The sequence below is a fragment of the Dama dama genome, chromosome 29 (genome assembly GCF_033118175.1).
Source record: "Dama dama isolate Ldn47 chromosome 29, ASM3311817v1, whole genome shotgun sequence".
NCBI lineage: Eukaryota > Metazoa > Chordata > Mammalia > Artiodactyla > Cervidae > Dama > Dama dama.
In genome coordinates this window covers 69,001,801-69,024,217 of record NC_083709.1, presented here as the reverse complement: position 1 = coordinate 69,024,217, position 22,417 = coordinate 69,001,801, and the positions used below count along the sequence as shown (strand labels likewise).

Below are 22,417 nucleotides of genomic sequence, written 5' to 3'. Positions count from 1 at the left end.
TGATGCTGGGAAAGATTAGAGTCAGGAGGAGAAGGGGATGACAGAGGATGAGATGGTTGGATGGCATCATTGACTCAATGGACATATGTTTGAGCAAGCTCTAGGAGATGGTGAAGGACAGGGAAGCCTGGCCTGCTGTAACTCACGGGGTCACAAAGAGTCATAAACGACTGAGTGACTAAAAAACAACCACCCACTCACTATCATAACTGGTACCCTAGTGACCCACCGGCAAAAGTTTTGCTTCCTGTTCCTAAGACCTTATGCTCTGCTGGCCTCAAGGTCTTCATTCCAAAGGGAGGAATACTTCTACCAGGAGACACAGCAATGACTCCATTGGATTGGAAGTTAAAACTGCCACTTTTGGGGCTCCTTATTATGCCTCTGAATGAATAGGCAGAAAGGGAATTTCTGTACTGGCTGGGGTGATGTGTGTTGATTACTGAGGGGAAAATTAGGCTGCTGCTCCAGAAGGGTGGTAAAGAAGGGCATCCCCTGAAATACAAGGGATTCCTTGTATTCCTATAGGGCTTTCTCAGTATTACAAGGCCCAGGGATTAAAGTCAATGGAAAACTATAATAACTCAATCCAGGCAGGCCCTTCAGTAGATTCACTCCATCAGGCAAAGACTGAGGTGCTTGCTGAAGGCCAAGGGAGCAGAGAATGGGTAGGAGAAGAGGCAGTTATAAACACCAGCCAGCTATGGTCACATGATCAGTTAGACAAACGAGGACAATACTGTTATGAGCATCTCCTCTGTATTTTTTATGAACATGTTTGTGTATGTGTGAGTCCATGTATGTGTGTATGCATTAAGCAAATATCTTTGTTTTCTTCCCTTATTCTCTTAACATGTCACAAAGCATGTACCGATTTTATATGGTGGCATTTAAGTATGGTTAATTTTGTATCATAGGATTAAGCTTCAGGCTATCAAGGAGAAAAGTAAACATTATTCAAGGACTTGACTTCTCCTTCTGGCAGTTACCCAGGATAGTTGTATCACATTGGGCAGAATTATGACCTTGTTATTGTCCTATACGGAGATAAGTATGATTTAAAAAGAGGTATATTGGTGCCAAGTTGACCACAAGTGGACATGTGATGATTCATTTTATACATCAACTTGAAAGGGTCACAGACTGCCCAAACATTTAGCTAAGCATGATTCTGAATGTGCCTGTGAGGGTGTTTCTGGATGACATTAGCACTTGAATCGGGAGACTGAGGAAAGCATTTGGCCTTCCCTAAGGTGGGTGGGCCCCATCCGATCAGTTGAAGGTCTGAATACATGTACCACAAAAAGGCTGAAACTCCTACCAGCAAGAGGGAGTTTCTTTCTGCCTGACCTTTTTGAGCTGGGTCATCGCTTTTGTTTTGTTTTCTTGTCTTTGGACTTGATCTGAAACACTGGCTCTTCCTTTGTCTTGAGGCTGCCAGCTACTGGACTGAAATTATACCATCAGCTCTCCTGGTTCTCAGGCCTTTGGAATCAGGCTAGACTGACACTTTCAGTTGTCCTGGGTCTCCAGGTTGCCAACTGCAGATCCTGGATCTTGTCAGTCTCAATCATCATGGAAGCCAATTACTTATAATAATAAATTTCTTTATATCTAAATCTATTTATCTATATATATATATATATATCCTATTTGTTCTATTACTTTAGAGAATCATGACTAGCACAACATACATACACGCACGCACACACCCTCACAAAGGCAAGATGACCCTAGAGCTATTGCCGTAGAAGGAAAGCAGACCTCCAGGCGGTCAGCCTGCCCCTCCCCCAGGCGGTAAGCGTCACCGTCCTTGCACGTGTGACAATGTGCCCCCTTTAGTGCCTACTCACATCAGGGTCCAGCTCATCCAGCTCATTCTCCAGGGTCCTCAGCTCTTCTTCTGTTAGGGCTCCAAGGATTTCATCTTCATCCAGGTCACGGTATTTCTCTAGTTCTCGTCTGTATGACATTGTGAAAGAGCTTTCTGTGCTGACCTACTGGAAAGAGAAAAATCTTAGAAAGATCCTCCTTGGATTCATTCTCAGAGCAAGTAGATGCTTGTCACTCACAAGGAGGCCTGGGCATGTTTTATGAATTGTCAGGATAATAATTACTATAATGGAATCCTGAATTAAGCTGGATTAGTTCTCTAATAAACTGTGCAAGGTAAAAGTCCTGAGGGCATGCGGTTTAACAAAATGTAACTGTTGTAATTGGCATGGCCATTTGTTACAAGTAATAGATGATTATAAATGGCCTATGAGTGCCTGAAAAGTGTTTCATTCTTCAAGTAGTTCAAATATTTTCTGTACAACTCTCCACCCTATATACCCTTATGGAAAACATGAAGGCTGGACATCCTGCCAAGGCCTATCTTAAAAGCAGGGTGAGCGTCAGTGGTTCATTGAGCACCTGCTGTATGCAGGCCCTTTCCCCACAACATCTCATTCAATCTTCGCAAAGAACAGCTGACACTAATAGCTAACATATACTACCATACACCAGGCTGTGATTAAGTAATTCCCAAGGACATCCTATTAATAATTTAACCTCTGCGGCAGGCATTCATTCCCATCCTGTAGATGAGGATGTTGAGTTTAGAGAGGTTGAGGGACTCACAAATCACACTACCAAGAGGCCGAGGAATCACCACTGGAACCAGACCTGCTGTGTTCCAAGCCCGCACTGTTCTAGCCTCTGCACCCACACCTTTTCACAGAATCCCCTGACTTCCCGGCCAGAAGGAGACCTCCTCGTCCAGACCTCTCATTTCACCTCTGAGGGAGCTGGCTGAGAGAGGCAGTGAATAACGGGAGGGAGGGGCTCTGGGAAAAGGGGGTCCAGGTCTGCCACTTTCCAGATGTCCTCCTTGCTGGAGATGCCTACTGCGCGTTCCCCACAGCACAGGGGTACCTGGCACCCGTGTCTGGATCCCGTCTCTGCTACTTCCATCACCAGGACGCTTCCACACCTGAGAACTCATTCAATCCTGGTGCCACGCCCTGAAAATTGAGTTTAACTAAAACCATTTTATCAACAAAGAAACTGAGGGATGGCTTAGGCCTCGACTCAGAATCCCTGTCACCTGACCCCACCTCTCACCTAACATTGAATTGTATCCCCTCCAAATTCTTACGTTGAAACTCTAACCTCCCCACCCCACCTCAATAACCCAGTACCATGTTCCAATAAGAATGTGACAGAACTTGGAAAGAGGGGTGTTGCAGATGTAATTAAAGTTCAGTGAGGTCATGCCAGAGAAGGGTGGGCCCCTAATTCAATAGGACTGGTGTCCTTATGAAAAAGGGAAATGTAAACAGACAGGCAGACAAGAAGAGCATCACGTGAAGATGAAGGCAGAAACAGGCGATGCTTCTACAAGCCGAGGAATACCAAAGATTCCAGCGAGCCGCCAGACCCTGGGGGGAAGCCTGGAACAGACTCTCAGCCCTTGGAAGGAACCAATCCTGTCAATACCTTGATCTTGGACGTCTGGCCTCTGGAACTTTAAGACAATAAATCTCTGCTTTTTAAATCGCTCAGTGTGTGGTACTTTATTAATGGCAACCACAGCAACTAATACAATCAGCATCACCTTTCTTGCAGCAGTTTGTGGTTTCAGACTCCAGTGCAAACAAATACAAACAAAACCCGTGGCTCATCTGTGAAACGACTGATGGAATTTTCCAGAGTAGAGAAAAACAAAACCTAGGAAAAAAACCAACTTATCAATCAAAAAGCTGAGAGTAATTGTTAATCTAAAACAAAGTAATTAAAAATAAACAAAAACCAAAGTTGACTCAGCTACCAGAAGCAGCCTCCATTTCAAGAAGAAAGCAGAGACCCATGCTATTAGTGCAAGTCCGTGCCTGTGTGGGCCTGTTTGTAGGAGAAGCCCATGTGTGTGACAGCTGGCTTGATAAGAAAGGGCTTGCTTCCCAAATACAGAAAAGGCCAGCGCTATCCCTTTTTTTAAGCATAGCTCAGCTTGACCTGATGTCTTCCTCTGACCAGACCCCAAGACTGCAGTGTTCAGACCATAAATGGGCCCCCCTAGGTTCATTTCTATTTGTTTCCAAAGAAAACACAAGCAACTGACAATGCTCTGGTATCGATGGAAAAAAACAACCCTTCCTGAAGACTTTCAGAGAATAACCTAATTTGGATTTTCCTGAGTAGGGAGCCAGGAGAGGCCCTGTGATTTCCATCTCCGGGCCAAGAGGACCCTAGTGAAGGGCTCAGATGCTTCCAGGCCATCACAGAGACATCTCCAAACTAGCATCTCTCAGGTGGGCTGCAGAACACGTTTCTGGTGCTCAGACAGGTCCTGGGTTGGACAAAGTTGCACAGGACTCTGGACTCCCCCCGACTTCTCAAACCTGTCGGTGAGCTTGCTGCGGCAGAGGTCCGTCACCACGATGGTGAGGGTGCAGGCAGAGCTACCCTGTCCTCTGGACCATGAAACCACATCTCTGAGCAGCCTCTCCTGGAATCGGAATCTCACGGAACAAAGCGTGGGAAACACAGCCTTAGATTCACCTCTGGGTCACATGAGGGACAAGAAGGGACTCGGGGAGAGGACCAGCTGAGACAGATTTGGGGCCCCGGCAGCTGCCCTCGCTTGAGTCCTTAGCCGATCGACTCATTTTCCTAGACGGTTTGCACTAAAATCCTTAGAAAAAGTCATGGACGGACCCCGGAGAAGGGACAAACTGGGACAAGGGAACAGACAGGGAGAGAGGAATCCATGTCAAAGCAGTCGGCGGAGAAAGGAGCTGGGAAGAGGCAGAAGACACACAGGTGGCAGCTAGGGGCCTGCTAAAGGAGCGGTGGGGCTGGCTGGCAGGCACCTTCAAGGATGCCCTCCTGAGGGCTGCAGTCATTAAAGCTGCTGAGAAGTCTCCGTCTCAGCGCACACAGGAAAGTCACTGTTCCACTTACACACTCCGAGGTGCCAGTGAATTTAAAAATCCTGTTTCAAAGGATTTAAAAGGCCCTTTCTAATGTCAAGTGTCCTGTGAACAGAGCGACCAGGCATTTCATTAAATAAGCTGAGAGGAACGGAGAACGCCTAAGGTAAACCATGAAGCTGTCGGCGTCAAGCCACACTCATCCACTTGGCTCCCAGGGGTGGTTTCTCTAAAGTGAGATTCTTCTCCCGTGCTCAGTGACGTGTGGAAACTGGAGGTCGGGGAGAGACAGGGTGGGAGGGAGGTGGAAACACCGTGTTAACAAGAGCCCGCTGAAAGCTCGGCTTTAAATGATGGCTTGGAAGAGAGGGTATTTTATGGCTGTTAGTAAAAGCCTCTGCTTCCTGGTAAAAGAGGTGTCACAGATGGACACAGCCTGAGATTCACAGGACTTTGGCCGGAGTGCTAGCTGAGCTGGTAACTCACTGAGGTGACCCTCAATAAATCCCTCCCCTCCCCGGACCTCTGCTTGCTCATCGGTAAAATGAGTATCAATGGACCAGGAAGTTCTACTCGTAACCTAGTTCCCAGGGGTGGTGTCTACACTGTGCTCTGGGGAGACCTCAGGTTCTGAGAAGCTTCTCCAGACCCCTGCAAGGGGGTTAAGTGGGAGAGGCTAAGCAAGGGTGCTTCCCCAGTACTGCCTGATTTATGGGGATTCCACAGAAGATTGCTCTTGACAAAAGGATTCACCTACTAAAATAAAAGGTTGATATCCAGTGGGCTGAGTTTCTTCATCTGCATGGCGAGAGGATCACAGTGCCCAAGCTCTGAGTCAGGAGCAGCCACAGGTGCTGTGAGGATGAGCCTGCGGCCTGCGGGTAAGGGGCAAAAGCCTGGGGCTGGGGCGTGGTTGGCATGGGCACCCCACCCATCAGACGCGTTATTACGAGGTTCCCTTGGAGATTGCCACTGCTGCAACTGCTCCCTTCCCCTGCACCCCCTGCCCTCTCCTCAGACTGCCATGCCCCAGGTAAGGAGCTGTGTCTTATCCTCATGGCCCTGCTGCCTAGCCCTGCGCCTGGGGACGGTGTCAGTTGGGCACGAATACATCTGGGCTTTGATCTAGTGTCTTGGGAACTTGGGGCAAGTCCTTCTCTTCTCGGGTCCTCTGCTTCCCCATCTTTAAAGTGGAAAGATCTCGGAGGGCTGGGAACCCAAGAGGGGAGGGATGGGCAGGAAGGGGTGATGCTGCTGCCTGCCTTACAGACGGGCTCCTGAGCGAGAGCTGGTGAGAAAAAGAAAAGGACAATTTAAAACACATTTAAAAACGGAAGTCTTCCAAACCCTGTGTAGTTTTACATGAATGGCATGTCTGGCCTCCCAGCTTCTCCATGGCAGGAGCCTTAAGCTGCTGCTAAATATGCAAAAAAGAGAATTTACCACCTGTGCCAGAGTAAAACTAGGCAGGATGGACAGTAAAAACGAACGGGTCAAGCACTGAGGCCACCTCTCAGGAAGCTTCGGGAATGGAAGCTCTGGAAGCAGCCCCCAGAGGACCAACAGATCTTTCCCAGGAGGCGGGCGCAGTCACGTCGGCTGATGGCTCCTCCAGCGTCTGCCCCGAGGGACACTTGGGCGGGAGGTGCTGGAGCTGCATCTTGATTTATGGACCATTCTTCCCCGAGGTCGGGAAGAGCTGAGTCACAAGTTCAAATGATTATTTTCCAGTTATACCATCTTGTTATTTCAGCCACAGGAAAGGGAGGTGGATTCACAAAATAAAGCTGATTCTTCACAGCCTCTCTCCCCTGCTTTTGTCTCATCTTCTCTTTGGGAAGACATTTTGGCCACATGCGATTTAAGCCCGTGATCCCTGCGCCTCTCCCTTCCATTGGGTCCAGGACACAAGAGTGCCCCAGATGTCCCGTCTCTTCCGCGAGAGCAGTCTCCCCACTGCCCTCCTCCCGAGGGCACCTCTGGGGGCAGCAACGCTTTAGACCACATGACGCCCCACCACCCCTGATGACTGGATAGACTGGATGCTGGGTTCATGGACAGCCCATCCACTGGCTAATCGATGACCTATGTGGTGACTTGGATTTAAAAAAAAAGAGTTGGATGAATGAGCTCCTTCATTTCCTGGCATTTTGTACTGGTTCCAACAAATGGAGGGGCCTCAACAGAAGAAATTCACTGTCTCTCAGCTCAGGAGCTGGAAGTCCAGAATCTAGGTGTGGTGGGGAGGGCTCCGTCTGGAGGCTCTGACAGTGAGTTGAGAGATGGGCACCGCGGCGTCGCCAGAAGAGCCCCGTCCCGGCTCCTCGGGCCTGGACGGCTGGAGCTCATGCTGGATTCCCATCAGACCCTCGTCCACCACCATCTGTGTGAGGCCCTCCTCATGCTCCGCCCCTGCCCCTTGCAGCCTAACAAGTATGTGACTGTCTCCATCTGCCTCCTTCCCTTCTTCCCTCTCCTTCTCGGGCTCCTGGTGACAGGTTCTTCTTGGCCCGCCTGTTTGCCTGGCTACTGCCCTCTGCTTACATCTCACACCCTCCCCAGGGGCTATCTCCGAGGCGGGGGGTCAGTGACCAGCGATAAGCTGATGACCTTCTCATGGTCTTTGCGGCCCAGGCTCTGCTGGGCATGTCCCCGGGAGCCCCTCTGGCTCCATGAGCCCAGCCCTGCATGTGGCCACCTTCTCACCCTGCTGCCATCAGCCGGCCAGGCCAGACACCTGGGGGCCAGCCCAGAACCCACCCCTCGACTCCCCCAGCTCTGGGAGGTCCCCACACCTGTCAGTCCTCTCTCCCATTTATTCTTTCCAATGGTACAGGTTTGGTTGTTGCTGTTGTTCGTGGTAAAATGCCCAACACAAAGTGAATGTAACCATTTTAAGCATACAATCAGTTCTGTAGGATTAAATACATTCACGCTATTGTATGACCATCACCCCCACCATCCCCAGAACTTCTTCATGTTCCCCAACGGAAGCTCTGTCCCCCTCGAAGCCCTAAGCCCCCCACCCTCCCCCAGTCTCTGAAGCCACCGTTCTGCTATCGGTCTCTACCAACCTGACTGCTCCAAGAGACTCGTCTGGGCGGAACCACGCACTACTGTCCTTCAGGGACCGGACTCCCATCTCCTTGTCCTCCTGGTACCTGTCCCTCCTCCCCGTCGTCACGGCGACTGCCTGTTTTGGATCTGTGCTGTCACAGCAGGCTCCCTGCCTCAGTTCTCCTACCTTCTGTCCGCATGTCCCTCGGCCTCCAAACGATGCTTGTGAAAGTCAGCCCTGATGCCGCTCCTGAGGTGAAGCCGCCTTGAACAGTCCCCATTATGACAGATGGAGGGCCGACTCCCCAGCCCGAGGCCTGAGGCGCTCGGAGAGCTCCCAGCCCCCACAAAGCCACCCCTCCAGTGGCACCCAGCACCCCTCCCTGGGCACCCGGACATTCCGGGTGCCCGCGGCCTGCACGCCCTCTCCCCACCTCCACACTTGGAGGGCCGAGGCCTCGCTGCAGCGCCGGTACCGCAGGTCAGTCGGGGATACAGAGGCCTGGAGCCGGGGGGATACCTGAACTCTAGCCCAGGCCGGGGACTGTGAAGGGAAGAAAGTCAGCTGTCCCTTGACGGGATGAGGCGGCCTAGGCTGTGGAAGAGGTAGACCAGTGGGTATTGGAAGGCTGCGGTGGGGCTCTTTCCTCAATGTCTACATTTTGGAACAGCGTCATAAAACATGCGGCAACGATTACAGCGAAACAGTTCCAAAGTGCAGATTAACTTTGCAGATCAACACAACAAAACCAAGACACCACTCAAGCCTGCAGTCTCACCTCCCCGTGCAAGGCAAGACATGGGTGCCTCGGCATGTTGTCACCTGTGGTTGGGTCCAGACAGACTGGGAGAAGGACCAGGAGCGCCAAATCTCCTGCATGACAGCCCGAGTCCAACCTCGGCCTGAGGACGGACTCTGCCAGCCAGGGCTAGCTACAGAACCCGCCGAGTCCAGCGGCAGAGAGGACTGTGGCGTCCTGAGTTCACACAGGGAAAAACTGCCATTAAAAGTACCAAGACACAAAGCTTTCCCTTTCTCTCATGGTCTCTGCCCTGACCTGTCACACTGTCCTTCACGTTTACGATTGAATATCGTGGTGCACACAGATGCCTGGGTGCTGCGACTCAGGGCACGCAGGCCAAGCCCTCTGGCTGCCGGCTTCCCTCCCCTGCCCCGGGCGGGACACACACGCTCTGCCCTGGGAGGGCACCCGCCAGTCGGGCCAGGTATCTGCCCTTCCAGTGGGGCCACTGTCCAACACCCAGAGATGGGTGATCCCCGTGGTACCCCAACTTCTGCACCAGGACACTAAATGCCTGGATCCAGGGATGACGAGAACACTGCCTCACGGAGCTCCCAGCTGAATGCACCCGGGGCGAGAGCCTGGGTAGCCGCTGAGTGGGGGTAGGGAGGGGGAGGCGGTTTGGATCTGGGGGTGTCAGGAGGCCAGGCAGCTGGCGGCCCAGGAAGCAGGTAGGCAGCAGCAGACGAGAGCTCATGCGAGGTCAGACTCAAAGCCCCGGTGTGTGCGCCACTGTCTGCAGGGCTTCACTTAAAAATATACAACCAAAAGTAAAATGAAGAATCTCAGGCAAATGACTGCCAAGCACAGGGCACTTCTGAGAACAGGGGTCCACACGGCTGCGCAGACTGCAGCCCGTTCCCAGCCCGCCTCCCAGGGCACCGCCCTGCCCCGAGGCCCCAGGGCCAGACTCAGCCTTGGCTCACGGAGGAGGGTCCTTTTCTTCCCTAGTATCCTCCAGCCCACTGGACTCTCCAGCCCCTGGACTCTCCAGCCCCGGACTCCACAGGAAGCTAGAGGCATGGCACAGTGGCAGAGGGACACCGGGACCCGAGCCGGGGGACCCGACCACCCGTCCTGACTGTGGCTGAGGGCTTGCTGTGTGGCCTCAAGCAAGTTGCTATACCTCTCTGGGTCTGATTACACAACCTGATTCACTGAGTGTTAACTGAGCACCCACTTTGTGCAGGGCATCGAGGACCTTCTCGGGAGCTGCTGCTGCTGCTAAGTCGCTTCAGTCGTGTCTGACCCTGTGCGACCCCATAGACGGCAGCCCACCAGGCTCCGCCGTCCCTGGGATTCTCCAGGCAAGAACACTGGAGTGGGTTGCCATTTCCTTCTCCAGTGCACGAAAGTGAAAAGTGAAAGTGATGTCGCTCAGTCGTGTCCAACTCTTAGCGACCCCATGGACTGCAGCCCACCAGGCTCCTCCGTCCGTGGGATTCTCCAGGCAAGGGTACTGGAGTGGGGTGCCATGGCCTTCTCTGCTTCTTGGGAGAGACAGAAGTTAATAGGAGAGTCCCGATCCTCAGCAAGCTTACAATTAAGTCGGGAGGATAAGACCCACATAGAAATTCCTGAAGTGGTATCACACACATCCTCTCTTCACCCACCACCCTCAGGGGAGGCTGAGCTGACGGTAGGTGAGAGCATGGACCAGGGGTCACGCAGTCCTGGGCTGAAATCCCTGCCCTGCATCTAACTGGCTGGGCAGACTCGGGCGCGTCAGTGCCTCTGAGCTTCATGGATTCGTTTGTCCGGTGAGGGCACAAACTGATTTCTTTCTTCTTTCTCAGTCCCACAGAGCTCCAGCCCAATAAGCCTACCCTACATGTGTTGGAAGGGTGGTCACGGCTGGGCAACCATGAGGAAGGTTTGGGGGTTCTCCAGAGACTGTCCATTCAACGTAAATCAATGTGGGACCCAGAGCCATGGTGTGACCTCAGTTGCATTAATAAAGTTACGGTGGACAAAGTAAGCACATGATGGTCTTGCTCAGCTTCAGGCTGGAGCTCAACTCTGGGCTCCAACTCTTGCACTGGGGGTGTGCGATTTTTTTCTTCTTTTTAAATAAGACATTGGCTACATACAGTCAAGTGGGCAAGTCTTAGGAGCACAGCTCACTGAACCTTCCCATATGCATACACCTATGCCAACACCACTCAGATGAAGATACAGACCATTTCTAGCTCAACAGAAGGCTTTCTCATCCCCATCCCAGTTCATCACCCTCAAAGATAACTAGCATTTGAACTTTTAACAGCATCTAATACACTGGCTTTGACTATTTTTGAACATCATATAAATGGACACACACATTGGTTATGTTCTTCTGTCTGGCTCCTTTCACTCAACATTATATCTGTGAGATTCATTCATGCTGTGTGTTACAGTGGCAGGCCGTTCTTTTTCATTGATGTGTAGTAGTCCATTACGTGAATTATATAATTTATTTACTCTACCGTCAATGGACATTTAAGTTATTTCCAGGATTTGGTAATTATAAGTAGTGCTATGAATGTCTTTTGGTAGAAATAGTCACTTATTTCTCTTGAGTATGTACCTGGAGTAGAATTTCTGGATCACAGAGTAAGCATATGCTTAGTTTCAGGAGATACTGTCAAACAGTTTCCCAAAGTAATTGTATAATTTTACATTCCCACCAGCAGTGTTTGAGCAACCTAGTTGTTTTACATCCTTGCTAATTCTTGGTATTGTCAGTAAGTTTCCATTTTAGCCATTACAGTGGTGAGTGGTTGTATTCCATTGTGCATTTCCCTGATGACTAAGGATGTCAGCTGAGCACATTTCATATGACTATTGGCCATATGGGTGACCACTCCTGTGAAGCGGGCCTTTTATTTATTTATTTTAAAAATTAACTTATTTATTTTACTTTACAGCCTTGTATTGGTCTTGCCATCCATTCACCTGAATCCGCCATGGGTGTACATGTGTTCCCCACCCTGAACCCCCTTCCCACCGCCCTCCCCATCCCACCCCTCTGGCCTTTTCTCCTGAGTATTTCCAGCTAAGTCCAGAGAAGGGGGGCAGGGTGTCACATGAATAGCTGAAGGACAGAGGGAACACGGTCACACTCAGCAAACTTCTAATGGACTGACCTGTGGAGGGAGGAACAAAAGTGGTCTGTGGATCTCAGCGCTCAGAAGACACAGATTTAAAACCAAGGTGACCAGGGTGTGGATTTCTGATCAGCACAAGAAACTGTCTAAAAACACAAAATGCCCGAGGGGTAGCTGGGCTGATTCAGGAGGGGGTGGGCACTTGCTACGCCAGGCATGTGAGCAGAGAGCCTGGAGCCCTAGATGAGGTTTCCCAGGGAGGGCTGGCGTCTCGACTGATGGCAGGTCTGGGGAATTGACAGGATGAGATTATAAGGCCCCTCAAGACCTGGTTCTGTTATGAAAGATATGTTTGGGGCCCCTGAGTAGAGAACACGGGGACTCAGAGATGATCAGTTCTCTTTGAAAGACTTGTTCTGTGGTTTGTTTGCCTTATTCTCTGTGGCTGATCTCATTCTCTTACTCACAAGGGGCCTTCTGAAAAAAGCAGGGCAACAAAACACATCATTTGACTCCATCACTCTCTGCAGTGGCTGTGAGCCAGATCCCAGTTCACACGGAGCTTCAAAGGCCCAAACGTCAAAGTGGTCAACAGGTTTAAATTAGAAAAGTGCGCGCGTGTGTGTGCGCACCAGGGTGTGTTTTCATTCTGCACCTCCTGAGGTCATCGCTCTGTCTGAGTCACCACATGAATCATTGTAAGCAGCCGTGTTCCAGGAGAAGATGCTGAACCCACTGCCCTGTCCCAGCTGGCCAGTCCACCTGCCCTGCAAATCCTGCCACACTCCCCACTATAGTTCCTTCTCCCTGCCCCTCTGAAACTGCCCCGACTCAGGACACCACAATCTCTCACCAGCCTCTTGCCCTAACCCTAACCCATGACGTCTTTCTCCACACAAGCTGAAAAGGGTACTAGCAAGCTAAATAGCTAACACCAAGGGAAGGGGCCATCAGAGTTCTGCCATCAGAAGCATCATGTTATTGTACCCCATCTACCTCAAGACTGAAAACTACTTCAAGACAAACATCCTTGTCTCCCATGGTCCATCATAGCGTCCTGCCTCTCTCAGGGGCTGAAATCAGGTTTGTGGAATAAGTGAATGAATGAATGCCTGGCATTATTACTGGCATTGACAGTCATAAAACAAAAGCCTTGGTGGAATTAAAAGTTGGCTTTGTAGAAAAGCTTGCGAACTCACTCCTATTCTCACTCTCCGTTCCACACCTGTGAAGTTTGTCACCTTGCCTTACAGCAGCAGTCAACATAGGTACAGCTTTATGAAGCACATTTTTGTATTTTCTAAAAAGTCAAGGTGAAAAAGTAGCATGGGCAATGCCAAGAGGCAAGCTGTAGGGGGAAATATTTGTTGTACATTGAACAAGGGCTAATTTTTTTTTAATAGACAAGAGTTCCTAAATTGAAAAAAAAAAAAAAGAAGAGCCCAGCAAAAATATGGGAAGAGGGAAAAAAACAGGCAATTCACATAAAAAGAAACACAAATAGCCAATAAACCTATGAGAAGAGAATGAAATCCACCCATAATAAGAGAAAAGTAAATCGAGAAATGAGACACCAGTTCTCCTCTATCAGATCAAAAAAGGTAAGAAGTGCCTTGAATGCTGGGTGATGGATGGATGGATGGAGGGATATAAGGAGGAAAGAATGGAGAGAGGGGAGGAAAGAGAAAGGGAAGATTGGAGAAAGGGAGGGATGGACATACGGATGCATAAATGACTCCAAGGGAAACAGGGAAGGAAGACATAAATTCTGGTTGAAAGTAAGACAAATAAGGAAGACCTCATAATTTGGGACCATTTGAGTTATATCTAAAAGACGAGTAAGATTTAGTGAGAATCCCTAGTGTTCACAAGATGTGGAGACCAACATTCTCACACAGAACAGAAGGATGCTTTGGTATACTGTCTCTCAGGATGGGTGAAGCCACATCTACCCAAATGCACACATGCTTTAACACAGCAATTCCACTCCTAGGAGTTTATTCTGCTAGTTTAATCATTGAATTGTACAAAGACATATATACAAATTATTTGGTTATTATCTGAAAGTGAAAGTGTCAGTCACTCAGTTGTGTCTGACTCTTTGCGACCTCATGGACTGTAGGTTGCCAGGCTTCTCTGTCCATGGGGATTCTCCAGGCGAGAATACTGGAGTGGGTTGCCTTTCACTTCTCCAGAGGATCTTCCTGACCCAGAGAGTGAACCTAGGTCTCTTGTATTGCAGGCCAGTTCTTTACCATCTGGGCCAGAGAATAACCAGAATAACCAGAGAATCTGGTTATTATCTATATTATCCCAAACTTGGAAACCACATAAAAATTCATCAATAGGACAGATGAATTATAATGCAGATGTACAATAGGATGCTACTAACACCATCCTTGAGGCTACCATTGCCTATTATGTCAAGGTACCTTCTAATTGCAACCATTTTTCTATATGTACCACAAGCTAAGCACAGTGCCAAAACCTTTATGTGGATTATCTCAAGCAATCCTAATAACTCTGTGAAGTAGGTACTTTTTAACTCCCATTTTAGTTGAAGAAACGGAAAAGCAGTAATCTGACTGCAGCAGTTTCCTGGGGCTGCCATAACAAATTACCACAAACTGGATGACTCTGAACTCCAGAAATTCACCCTGCTGCAGTTCAGAAGGCCAGAAACTGGAAACTGAGACATGCGCAGGGTTGGCTCCCTCGGGGGCCTCCCAGGGAGACCCTGCTCCATGCTCCTCTGGAGTCCGGTGATGACCAGCAACCTCGGGCATTCCCTAGCTTGTACCTGCGTCCCTCCAATTTCTGACTCATGGTCGCACGGCCTTCTTCCCTGGGTCAGTCCACTCCATGTCTCAGAAAGACCCGTCATTGCATTTAGGGCCCTCCCCAACCCAGCATGACCTCGTCTTAACTCGTTACATATGCAAAGGCTCCATTTCTGAAGAAGGTCACCTTCTGAGGTTCTGGGTGGACATGACTTTTCAGGGGACACTATTTAGCCTACTACAGTGGCCTAGGTAACAAGGCTCGTAAGTAGCAGAGCCGGGACTTGAATCCAGACAGGCAACCCGTACTCATCACGCTGCTCCACGCCGCCTTCTCATGATAGCACACACTTTTCTAATATGAATAATGTTCCAGATACTGGCTTAAGCATTTTGCCTATAATAACTGAGTCCCCACAACAACCCCACTTCATACATGTGTGAACTGAGATCCCCACAGTAGCCCTACATTATAGATAGGGAAACTAAGGCACACGGGGTTAGCAGTTACCCGAGTTTACACAGCCAGTAACTGACAGAACTTAGATTTGAACCCAGGAAGCTATGTTTATAACCACTATGCAAAACTATCTCCCAAGACTCTGAGAACCAGGGCTAAGAAAACATTTTTTTCTCCTGAAGGACTGGTGTTTTTCAATCAGACATGACGTGGCCTCTAATTCATCTCTTCTCTCTTTCCCCTTTGGCCATCATGATTTATCTCAGAGCTGATTTGGAAGGTCCATCTTCAGCTAGGACATGAAATAACTCCTCTCCTTATTCTGTGTTGTCCATTTTGAAAGGCCTTCAGAGTGACCCATGCGTCCACAGAAACGACATGCAAACTGCTGTGTGCATGGGTATATTCATTTTTCTGGAGCAAGGGACCATGACTCCCACCAGATTCTCAGAGTTTCATGATCCTAATTTTCAACTTTTCTGCCATTTCTCCCTCCTCTCTTCCTTTCTTCTGTTCTTACCGATTATGTGGCTGGTGTGGGTTTATTTTAAGCAATCTCATAGCCTTTTAATGGTGTAAGTGAAATGCAATAGAAAAACCATAAACAAATGTGCTCAATGCTGCCATTCAGTCTGACTTTTTAAGTCTTCCTGGATTTGCAAGGAGGAAGTCTGCCTTCCCGGCTCCCCTCTTTCTTGTCTTTGAATGGTTTTGAGGCAAGCATCGGGTTCCCACCTCTGCATGGGCCAGGTGCTCACCCTGGGTTCATAGATAGCAAACCTGTAAGCGGTGTGCCCTGCAAAAACCCAATCAGACAAGGAGCCTGGAGTTCTGGTGCTCAGGGGGGATTCTAGGCTGACCATGAACTAGGCAGCTTGACATTAAAGCCATTTCTGGACCTAAATTTCTCTGAAGAGGAAAGGAGAAGGCAGGAAGGTAGAAGAAGGTGGAAATAACCCACAGCTGCAGGCCTGACCCTTCCAGCAGCCTGCCATTCCTGGGACTTCCTCCTTGCATGGTGGGCACACGTGACTCCACCATGTGCCCCAGCCACCTGGCCACTAGGCGCTTCCCCAACGCCCTGCCCCCTTGCTAGTCTCCGCCCCCTGCACCTCCAATTACCCCGGCTTCCCACATGCCCCACTGCACACCTCACGCCTGGCCTTGTCACGCCCCTCATGCCCCCTCTGTGGCAAAAACAAAACCAACCAAACAACAAAACACAAAGAGCCCTGGATTTTTGATTCGGAGTCAAGGCTTAAATTAATTCATTTGTAGATTTTAATAAAAGCACTATCTTAATGCAATGGCCCATCAAGTTGGACCACACAGAAAGCTGATGCCTTTGACCCAAGAATTGATGCCTTTGAATTGTGGTGTTGGAGAAGATGCTTGAGAGCCCCTTGGACAGCAAGGGGGTCAAACCAGTCAATCCTAAAGGAAATCAGTCCTGAATATTCATTGGAAGGACTGATGCTCAAGCACCAATACTTTAGTTATCTGATGCAAAGGGCTGACTCATTGGAAAAGACCCTGATGCTGAGAAAGATTGAGGGCAGGAGAAGAGGGCATCAGAGAATGAGACAGTTGAATAGTATTACCGAATCAATGGACAAGAGTTTGAACGAACTCTGGAAGATTGTGAAAGACAGGGAGGTTTGCATGGAGTTGCAAAGAGTCGGACACAACTTAGCAACCAAACAACAAAAAAATGCAATCACCAAGGGAAAACTGAGAGAAGTCATGGGCACCTTGGTGCCCAAGGTTTGGTGGTCAGAGTGTGCAGAATGACCCTCACGTTATGAGTTGTGCATTAGCCCTTATTAGGAATTGTTAAGCCTATTATTTAAGAAGCTTCTTAGAAACTCGGAGTCTCAGGCCCCTCCTGGGCCTATGGAGGCAGAATCTACATCAACAATATCCTAAGAGATGCTAATGCTAGAGACTCACTAGTACAGAACACAAGGACTCCGATTTCTCAAGTTGACCAAACCCTGGAGAGCACTTGGGTTTTTCTCCAGGGACAGCACACCCAAACTGGATGACCTGGGATGATTCCTGTTGGGGTTCACTGGGCTAGCTACAAAAAGGGGTCATTATACCAGCCCTCCTTCCCTTTAAGGATTACTGTGAGTTTCCAACGAGATCGTGGGTTCATTCCATTTATTGTGAGAAGGCCCAAAGAGGTTGCAGGGTTGGTGGCGAGCAGAACAGGTGTGGTTTCTGCCCTCAGGGAGCCGGCAAGGTGGTGGGATGGGAAAACAGCGTAGCTGTTGTGTAATCATCACGGTTACACAGGGCTTTCATTTGCTTATTCTTTTACATATTCATTCATTTGGTGATCTGTCATTGATTAAAATGTAAAACATTTGCACTCTGCCCAGGGTTCGACATTGGGGAGGCAGAAATAAATGAGCCATAAACTCTTGCCTTCAAGGACCTATCGATCTGGTCAGAGATAAGGATGAAAGGAGCTGATTACACTTAGAACTCCCCATAGCTGGGGCTGTGGGAGCGCAGGTGAGCAATGAGGAGCTCACTTTAATGGAGGATTACCAGTTTGCTGGGAAAGATTGTGGGCAAGAAGAGAAGGGGCGACAGAGGGTGAGATGGCTGGATGGCATCACCGACTCAATGGACATGAGTTTGAGCAAACTCTGGGAGATGGTGAAGGACAGGGAAACCTGGCATGCTGCAGTTCATGGGATGGCAAAGAGTCGGAGGTGACTTAGCGAATGAACAGCCCAAGTTCGCCATGCAGATAAGGAAGAGGACAGCATTCCATGCAGAAGGAACAGCAGGGGCAAAGGCAGCAAGTCACATATGTTTGTACCATGACCAGAAGGTACAGAGAACTGGGAGGAGTGTCAAGGGATGGCTTTGGAGAAGTGGCTTAGGGTCAGATCTTTGATGGTCCTGGGGATCAATGCCAAGGAATCTGGTAGGAAGTGGGGAGTCCCTGAATGGAGAGGAATAATGCTGTCTAAGCTACGTTTTATTAACACAAAGATCTTTTCACTACAGCATGAGAAGAAAACACTGGGGCAGAAAGACTTAAGAGGCTCTGATGTTAGCTCCGGGGAGAGATGGCAAAGTGTTTGACTGGTGTAGTGACTATGGGGACAGACGTGAAAAGAAGAGATACTAAGTAAGGGAGACTGACAGGACTGCTGACCAAACGAATGGGATGGTGAAAGGCAGGGGGCTTTCTGGCTCAGAGCCTGGGTGAAGGACGTCACTGTTAACCAAGAGGTGGGAACACAGGAAGGAGAGTGGGTGCTGAGCCTGAGTCAGGCCTGCTGGGTGCGCGGTGCGCTCGGGACACCCTCTGGCTTTGTCCAGTAGGCTGGAGTCATAGACGCCTAGAGCTGAGAAGAGTGGTCCAGGCTGGGCACGTGAATTTGGGAGTTTGAGTGTCGAGCAGGTGGTAGGAACCCTGGGAGTGAACGGGACAGTAGGAGGGTGTGGGGTGAAAAGGAACAGGGTTGAGAGTGGCACTAAGATTCAAGAGATGGAAGAGATGAGTCCAGGAAGGAGGCTGAGTGAGGCTCAGGGCCCTTCTGCTCATCACCCACCAGAAGCATCTCCCAGAAATGGACCTCTCTAGAAGCCCCAGAGTGAGTGGGGACCGGGGCTGGGGCCCTGAGAAGAACCGAGACAGACAGATCTGTTTTTCTCCAAGAGGAAAACAAAAGGATGTAAGAAAAGGAGAAACAAAAGAAATGCTTGAGCTTGTTTCGTTTCTCGGATGAGAAATGATCTGGATCCAGCACATCCTAACATTGAAGAAAAACTCCCAGGCTGTCCTAGGTTGACTTCAATGAGCTCACTCTTTCCTATTGTTAAAAGCAGAAAGTCTGGTCTTATCGTGATTAACCAAAGGAGGATTTTACACAACAAGAAACAGGAGACGGTTCCCCAATCCTGCCATGTGATTCCTGTTTTTCCATACAGATACATTTGTGGCTTTAAACTGGTAATAGCTCCTAGTGGCCAAATAATTGATCACTTGGTGTTCTGGCTTTAAGTGAAAAGTGAAATGGCCTCTTTAGAAATGTTGGCAGCCTGGCTGGCCCATTAGTACGACCGAAAAATCAAAACATTGCCTGGAAAAGGCCATTATGACTGGGCTCAGCAGGAGTCATCGATAGATGATGTCATTTCAGGAATAAGCCGGCCAAGGTCACAAGGCCTCTGGCAGCCACAAACGACCCTCTGTGGCCCATCACTACCCCCCATCACAGATACTGAAGTCTCCCAAGGGGACACCAGTTTCTGAGCCATGACTGGCTTCATTTTACCCTTTCTTCGCTCAGCCTGAATCTAGAGGAATGTGATGTTTGAGACTAATTCCAGAGCCTGTGACATTCAGCAGGTGATGAAGGAAGGCCCTCAGCCTCCCGTGCACAGTCCATCAGATGCACTCCTCTCCCTCTTCCCCTCTCCGGGGTCTGTGGCCTGGCTCAGCCCCTTCTCACACTCCTCAGCCTGGAAACCCCTGCGGCTCCTGTCAGCTCCTACTACCTTCTCTCTCCCTGCCTTCTCCTCCAAGCTCTTAGAAGAGCCATGGGCTCTGTCTCCACACCCTCAGCTCCCGTTAGCTTCTTCCTCCTCTCGCCCGCATTCACAGCATCGCAGGGAACAAGCGCAGGACCGGGGCTTTCCCTGCATCATCACCCTGACACCAGTCCCCACAGAAACCCACATGAGATGGGTGCTCTTATTGTCCCCATTGTGTGGAGGAGGAAATGGGCTCAGACCGGCTGGGCCACTGGCTTCAGTAAAGCAGCGGCAGATCCCGTTTTGAACCCTCGGCAATGCCCTGGCCAAAGTCACCCATGGCGCCTGCCAATCATGGTGGCCGTGTCCCAGCCCTCATCCTGTCTCTCTGCGCCCACTGGCACTGCCAACCTCTCCTCCCGTGGCTCCTGGGAGCCAGTTTCCCCTTGCTCCTTCCTTCCTTCTCACAGGGTGGGTTCCCCTGAATTGTATCCCTGGCACTTCACTCTTCTCATGACAGAAAATCTTCCAAGGGAAACTCGGAATCCAGTGGAGACATCACGCCCACGTGCTCAAGGTCACTCTAAGTCAGTGGCAGGCAGGGTGTCCTAACATCCAGGTCGGCCTGTTCCTCACAGCGGCCACTACCTTCTCCTGGTTGTGCTTTTTGCTGAGCAGCAGGAAGCAGCCCAACCCCAGAGGAGGGAGAAAGTGTGAGACCCTGATAAGGTGGGGCAGAGGCTATTTTTAGACAACACAGGCTTTCCACTTAAACTTAGGAGTCAACATCTTCTGAATCCTGGATCTGCAAGGCTGGTTCATTAAAAAGAATTAACACGTCAGAGAGACAGCGCTCTTTGCTCTCACGCTCAGCCTTCTTGATCTGTCACTGCGATTGAGAAGACCCTTACTATTTGTCTCCATTTCTTCTTAATTCTATCTGTGAGGCTTTAAGATGGTTTTGGGGGGGGCGGGGAGGGGGGGGAAGAAGATCCAAAGTAAAGGAGAAACAAAAATGAAACTTCCAGACGAGGGTGCTGTTGTCTGAGCAAGAGAAAGTCCTAGACAATAGCAAACCAAAGAAGGGGGGAGCATTGGTGGGGTGCTCGCGGATCCTGAAGACCTGCCTGAGCAGCAAGTGTCAGAAAAGAGAGAGAAAGGCTGGTGGAGGCTGTCTGGCATGCCCAGTAGTGTGTGACCTTGAGCAGGGGGCTCTGCCGTCCCTTCCCCGGGAACAAAATGGTTGTCACCACTGGGAGAAAAATGGGAAATTTCCCGGTGCCCCCGCGGAGTGCCTAGAACCTGGGTTAGGGTCTGGTTTTGTGATTCGGACAGGGAAAAGCTTAGGCCAGGCCATCTCCAAGGGTCTGAGAGGGCCAAGGTCGAGGCCAGAAGAGATGGGGAGGGGGAGGAGGTGTGTGTAGGGCTCCGAGGCAGCATCATCATCAGATGTGAAAACAGAGGGCAGTGAGCTGTGGGACTGGAGCCTCTAGCCCTGCCCAGTTCAGTAGATCTAAAGCTGTTTGACTCACAAGCTTCTTTGCGAAGGTGATGGCTGCCACCCAGCAGAGATGCCCATAATTACCGTGGAGCGCGCTTCCTGGGTGTATACGGCCCAGGCTTTCCTAGGTCCTGCTAGGTCTAGTACAAAATCCGAGTCAGAGGGACCGGCAAAGTCGCCAGTCTCCGCAGCCCCTCTGGATGTGCGCGTCTGTGCCCCCCAGGGTCCCAGGCCTGGAGCTGGTGAACAGGTGGGGGGAGCGCCGACGGTCAACAGCGCGCCCTACTGCTTTCGGCCCAGCCACCAGCTCCTGCGCGGAATCAAACCCTGCCCCCACAAATGGGGAAATCGAGGCCCGGAGAGGGAGGAGGCTTATCAAGTCCACCCAGTGGGTAGACGATAGCCGGGGCGGGGGTGGGGGGACTTCTGCCTTCAGGCTCTCCCCCTCTTCTTTCCGCCTCCGAGCGAAAGGCGAGTTACTGTGGGGCTTTAAACCCTGTCGTTTCCCGCAGTTTGGGAAACTTTTCCTGCCGCAACCAGGAGTAGCGCGAGCCCAAGTAGCAAGTCCACCTGAGCGCGGAGGCGCCCCGCTCCCACCCGCACAGCCTCGGCAGCCGGACCGAAGCTGCGCCCGAGCGCCGGCTCGGCTGCACCTGTACCGGCTGAGCGCCCGGGGCGCCTGGCTTCGCCGCGCCGGAATCGAGCGCGCGGCGGGGACGCTGGCCCCGCCATGACCCCAGCCCTCCGGAGCTCCCAGGTCCGTCTCCCGTTTACAGATGCGGCGCCAGGGTCCAGAGAGAAGGGCGCCCTGGCCGGGGCCACGCGCGCCGAGTGGTGGGGACGCGAGCGCCCAGCTGCGGACCCAGACACCCGGCTCTCCAGCCCCGGAGGCAACCCCAGGCGGCGGCTATTTATAGAGGGAGCCACGCTCAGTCCCTCCTGGCGGCTGCGGCGGCGACAGCTGAATATTTTGCCCAGATATGGCTGGGGCCCCGGCGCGGGGGCAGGGAGCCCCGCGAGCACGAGGGGGACCCCTGGCCAGTAGGACGCTTACCGAGCCGTGGAGCCGCGGGGGCCGGCGGACGGGCGCGGGCGGCGGTTGGGCGAGCGCAGGCGGCCGGCGGACGGGCGCGGGCGAGCGGAGCGCGGGGCTGGACGAGCTCCCGGGCGGCCGCGAGCGGGCGGGCGCTGTGGGCTCCGGGGGTAGGAGCCAGGGGCGGGCCCGGCTCTGCGTTGTCACCGCGCCCCGCCCCACCCGCCCGGCGCTCCCTCCTTACCTCTCCCTCCACTCGGGGGCGCCGGGGCGCAGCGCACAGTCCC

The 22,417-nt window shown here is 51.1% G+C and overlaps 1 protein-coding gene across 2 annotated transcripts in view; it reads right to left on the bottom strand.

The window, feature by feature from the left end:
- Nucleotides 1–22,211, bottom strand: part of TMOD1 (tropomodulin 1) — an 85,998-nt gene extending 63,787 nt beyond the window's left edge. The window contains exons 1-2 of one of the 2 annotated variants that reach the window (XM_061132630.1): nucleotides 22,152–22,211; nucleotides 1,854–1,997 (exon numbers count right to left, since the gene is read on the bottom strand). In XM_061132630.1, coding sequence (XP_060988613.1) covers nucleotides 1,854–1,973 — 120 coding nt within the window. In that variant the 5' untranslated portion in view covers nucleotides 1,974–1,997; nucleotides 22,152–22,211. Of the gene's footprint in view, nucleotides 1–1,853; nucleotides 1,998–5,670; nucleotides 5,791–22,151 lie in introns of those variants that run through there. The other variant, XM_061132631.1, reaches the window with a different exon arrangement.
- Between the last annotated feature and the right edge of the window lie 206 nt (nucleotides 22,212–22,417).